Genomic DNA, 4885 nt, shown 5'->3' with positions numbered 1-4885 from the left:
CGACGCGTTCATAATCATTAGTCTACTTCTGCCGGTGCGCTCTGGAAAACATAATGCATGCGGCTGAGCGCTGATTAAAACTATGGAGTAAATTAAAGAGGAGAATCACAATTCTGAAGTCCTGAGCCCAAACCTCATTTAAATTAAATCAACAAATACTATAAGTAAAAAAAAAAAACAATAGCCCACGTTTAGAAACCGTTAATAAATTCTTTCCGACATGAGTTGGCCCGGTGTTATGCGCAGAGCGCCGGGAGATTTCCTGAAGCTCCGAAATCACTGGGCATTTTTTCTAAATAGCCGCTATCTTTAACAACTGATGGAGGTTTTGAGCTGTATACACACGCATTCCTGCCTAAACAACTCTTAAAACTACACCTGTGACACAATAACAGTAATATTTCAAACATTCTGCAGGCTGATATTTGGAGAAAGGAAAGAATAATGAATAAACCAGTTGTTGGGTCAAAATAACCCAACCAGGTGTTCATTTGTAAACTACATCTCATATGAGCCAACATGAGCAACCCAACAATGTGTTTAAAGTACCTGAAATAATCCAGAACTTAAATAACAATAAACAGATACAGAGATACGCTGTATAACGGTCACTGTTGTATTTACGGCAACGAGCGAAAATGTCACTTTGCGCCACCTGGCGGCCATTTTACGAATGACTTTGAAATGCAACTAATTTATTTTGGCCGCTGACGTTTTCACGCGGCGGTGAGCGCGACGGTAATAACCATTCCAATTGATCAACTACTGTATAATGCTGAGACTGTCTGCTGCCTCTGCAATGGCACTGTTCGCCTCCTGGGTGGTCATTGCTTCCTTTATCTGAGAAAGAGAATGAGAGATGCACTTTACAACATTGTGAAGTAGAGCCCAGAAGCCCTGGCTTTTAAGAATCTTGTACAGTATATAGATGAACATAGCTCTCCACAATAAATTGAATGGGTAGATTAAGATGAACAAGAAGTTGTCAACTTCTTATTCATATTAATTTACCCTTTAATTAATTGTGGAGAGCTATGCTTATGTTTATACAAGATTCTTGCAGCTTGAAGGATGTTCACAAAACAGACTATACATTCAATGTGTAACACCTTTAATCTCCCACTTACTTTGATTAATTGTTCCCTGAAGGTATGGTCACCAACTTCATCTACCATGGTAGGAGGTGTTGGTAATCCACAGATCTTCTGAAAAAGCCTTTCGGAGAAAAAGTGTGGACCAACTCCTCCATGAACACCACACACAGCTATCATTTTTCCCACGACTGTGTACAGTTTTGTCTGCAAAGCTAAAATGAAAAATAATGCAGTAAAACATTTTATTTAAGAATTCTTACAACAATGCATGTTTTAAACAATGTAGTGATGAGTGTTAGCAGTACTACGACTGACAAAAGAATAAAAACAGACAATAAAACAAGAAAATTAGTTAAGGCAAGATTAGGTTTTTAAAAACAAGTTTCCAAGAACAACTTACAAGGGAATTCTGCAAGTTGAGAGAAAACAGTCAAGAATGTGGGCTTACTTACCTTGAGTATCAAGGCACAACTGCCGGTTCTTCTCATGGCCCTCAAAGACGTTTGACTCATGGATGGCCCTCATCAACAGCCTTAAGTATTCTCTTGTTGGGCCACCTTCATCAACTGCCCCTTCAGCATTGTCATTTTCATCCACAAACACAACGTCTAACTTTGCTTCAGGGTTAAAGTGCCTACGTTTGAATGCCCGCAAGCTACCCAGGAAAATGTTATTCCTACATACATTTATTTGGTTGCTTGTTGGGCAGGAGCTTCCATCAACTTTGCTGACTAGTTTTTTCAGTATGGTCTGTAGATCAATCCTGTAATTAAAGACGTTTGCATTTAGTCATGTCAAATGTTCCATATAATCATAGCAAATTTAATCACCTGATTAAAGGGTAACAAATGAGCATCACACCAACTGTGTATACTGACTTTGAGGATAGTGGTACAATCATACAAAAATATATACATAAGGCAAGTTTAATGAGAAAAATCATACTCATTCACGGGTCCTTTGAGGTCATGTAGTGATTGGGGAGACAGATTTTGTGAAACTGGCTCCTCTTATTCATCAAGAATAATGATTGGTTCCTGGGCAGGTGAAGCAGTGAGTGGTTCTTCATCTTGAAAAAACAGGGTTTCTAAACCCTGTGATTGGTGACTGGTGGCTGGCTGGAGTGAACAGGAAGTAATGGCTGGGTGGAGGATTCAGGCAGTGGTGGCAGAATAGAAGGCACAGAGAACCTTGGTTCAGTGGAACACAGTGTGAGCAGTGGCTGGCTGGAGGGAACAGCCATTGGTGGCTGGATGGTGGACTCAGGCAGCAATGGCTGACCAGGAGATGCATGTTGAAGGGCATACATGCCATCACTTTCTTGATGTGAGAGAATTTCCTTATTTGACGACAAACATGCACAATATGTGAGCTTACATGAATCAAACATGCATTCTGTTTTCATGTAACACAGAAAATAAAATACAACATACAGTTACATTTACCTGTACATCCTGATTTGATAAAGTACATATAGAGTTGAAGGTGCCTTTATGCCATGATCCAGTATTGACCCTGAGGAGCTGTTCTTAATTGATTTTGATGAAGTAGCTTCTTGGACCTCAAAAATTTCACTCGCCATGTCTTCTTGTCCAACAAAGTCAAACAAATCCTAAAAACAGACATTTTGTTATACCGGCCAACTTTAACAATCCACTGAATCACCATGAAGACCACTGATATTTTGTCAAGCTGAAAAACTCACCTGAATTGACTCAGACAAGTTGAATTTCCTCATGCTGATGTGTCCATCTGGATATTTAAATTTTAACAATGCCCCATCTGACGGTTCATCACACATAGCCATTCGCTGACGTCTTGTCTCAATAGCCTGAAATGCGATTTGGTTCAGTAAAAAAATTCTACTGTTAGTTCAATAAACTTATATAACAAACAAACCTTTTGACGCTTTTCCTCAGAGGCCTGATAAGCCAGTTTCTTCAGCTCCTGTTGACAGAACAGATGTTAAAAAAAAAAAAAAAAAAGGAATTTTTGCTTTTTGTAAGTGCATGGAAAACATACATAAAAAACTTCGAGAATATTACCTTTTCCTCATCCACTAACAAACTTTCTTTATACTCCTGGTCTTGCTGGGCACGTATTGCTTGCCATTCTTGAAGAGCCTTGAGAAGTAAATTGTGAAAAAGAGATTTATCACAAATCATGACAAAATAGTACACACACACAAAAGGTTTATTTAATTAAACTTTTCGGTACCATGGCAAAATGAGTTACCTGATCTGAAACCATATTTAGAGCTTGAGTATTCTCAGCCAAAACTGTCACATCTTGTACCGAAGCAACTGAGAAATTCTGGAATGAGTTCTGGGATATAGCACAAGATGTGGAGGTCACCTGGTAATATACAAGTTATTTTTGCTTCAGTTAATTGGGGTTAAATAGAATTTTTCAAAATAATCTCTTTTGGTGGTAAAAGGACTGTCTACCTTTTTACAGCAGCCAAAACTTACCTGAAAAATGATGCTTACCACTTATCAACATAAAATGCACAATGGACATGTCTAAAATGGGTAGATAGCAATCATTTTAATATTGTTTACCTCAATGGTTCTCAGCTCTGATACTGGAGGACCACTGCACTGCACATTTTGGTGCCTTCTCAGCTACCAGCACACCTGATTTAACTAATCAACTAACTAACAGCATTTTCTTAATTGATGCAGGTGTGGTACAGAAGGGAAAACACTAAAATAGCCGAGGCAATCCTCCAGGAATAAGGCTGAGAACCACTGGTTTACCTGATCTGAAACTACATTTTCCTCAGTCACTTGTGAGATCTCCTCTATAGCTGCAACTGTGGAGAGTGGTGGAAATGAATTCTGCGGTTTGGCAGAGGGTGGTGATGTTATCTGATGGTAAACAGGGACACTTTTTAACTTTAAAAGACATGTGACACAGAGAACAATAACATTACTAAAAATTATATAAATCCCTATGTATATATTTCCATACCTGTAAGACAGTAGCTCATGGCACAATGTAAAGTCTGCTTTTGCCAACTGATGTTTTTAGCTCTTTTACAGAACTAACTTGTAATTTCTGTATTTTGCGTCCTTTGCCTGCCCTTGCCAATTCAAAGCCTACCAAATTTAAACTGATATGAGGATAACTTTGGCAAACAAAGTTGTTTAATTCAGATAAACTCCATTTTATGTCAATCTTTGACTTTGTATGTCCAGGCTTCATAGACTCATGCACAGGTTTTCCTAAAAATAGAAATGGAACGCATCAGTATGATCAGTTTCAAGTGGCAGAGTAACACATTCCTAGCTTCCAATTATATAGAGACCCACAGAATAGTTGACAAGCCATAAAATAAGTTTATTTTCTTAATAAGCTTTCCTCACAATTACCTAATCCATGTTTGGCGAGTTCAGCAAGTGCTGATGTAGCAGGCAGAATCTCACTATCAGGCCCTGGAAGAAGGAAGAGGTTTGCATGCCAAATAGGTTCTTCCCTGCGGCCACCAGACCCGCCTGCAAACAAACGCAAAGCTGTTAATTAGCTAAAATGTTTCCAGCATAAAAAGTATTTGCATTACGTTCGCGTTACTATACCCACCCCTGCAACGAACATAACTTAGTTCATCTTTGCTTAATATCTTTTTTATTTGGTTAAAGCAAGAATATGTACATTAGGCCAGGTCATTAGCCTATTACTTACAAGGATGCAACAACCGTTAAAACAATGGAACTAACCCCGAAGTCGTTGAACTTGACGGCGAAATAGTCGTCTTGTTGAAGTCAGTAAATTCTCATCGTTTCTTGCTG

At 38.7% G+C, this 4885-nt stretch overlaps 1 protein-coding gene and 1 long non-coding RNA gene across 2 annotated transcripts; both read right to left on the bottom strand.

The window, feature by feature from the left end:
- Positions 1 to 762: 762 nt before the first annotated feature.
- Positions 763 to 2409, bottom strand: LOC128533233 (G2/M phase-specific E3 ubiquitin-protein ligase-like). Its single transcript, XM_053507492.1, has 4 exons — positions 2040 to 2409; positions 1547 to 1857; positions 1128 to 1306; positions 763 to 840 (listed from the first exon to the last, which is right to left on the bottom strand). Exons 2-4 carry the CDS (start codon positions 1617 to 1619, stop codon positions 763 to 765), a joined length of 330 nt encoding a protein of 109 aa, XP_053363467.1. The 5' UTR covers positions 1620 to 1857; positions 2040 to 2409.
- Positions 2410 to 2621: 212 nt separating this feature from the next.
- On the bottom strand, positions 2622 to 3195 carry LOC128533688 (uncharacterized). Its single transcript, XR_008361373.1, has 4 exons — positions 3140 to 3195; positions 2994 to 3041; positions 2800 to 2925; positions 2622 to 2706 (listed from the first exon to the last, which is right to left on the bottom strand). It is a non-coding gene; the product is annotated as an uncharacterized LOC128533688 (long non-coding RNA).
- Between the last annotated feature and the right edge of the window lie 1690 nt (positions 3196 to 4885).

This window comes from Clarias gariepinus, chromosome 11, assembly GCF_024256425.1.
Source record: "Clarias gariepinus isolate MV-2021 ecotype Netherlands chromosome 11, CGAR_prim_01v2, whole genome shotgun sequence".
NCBI lineage: Eukaryota > Metazoa > Chordata > Actinopteri > Siluriformes > Clariidae > Clarias > Clarias gariepinus.
This window is presented reverse-complemented; position numbering and strand designations above follow the sequence as displayed.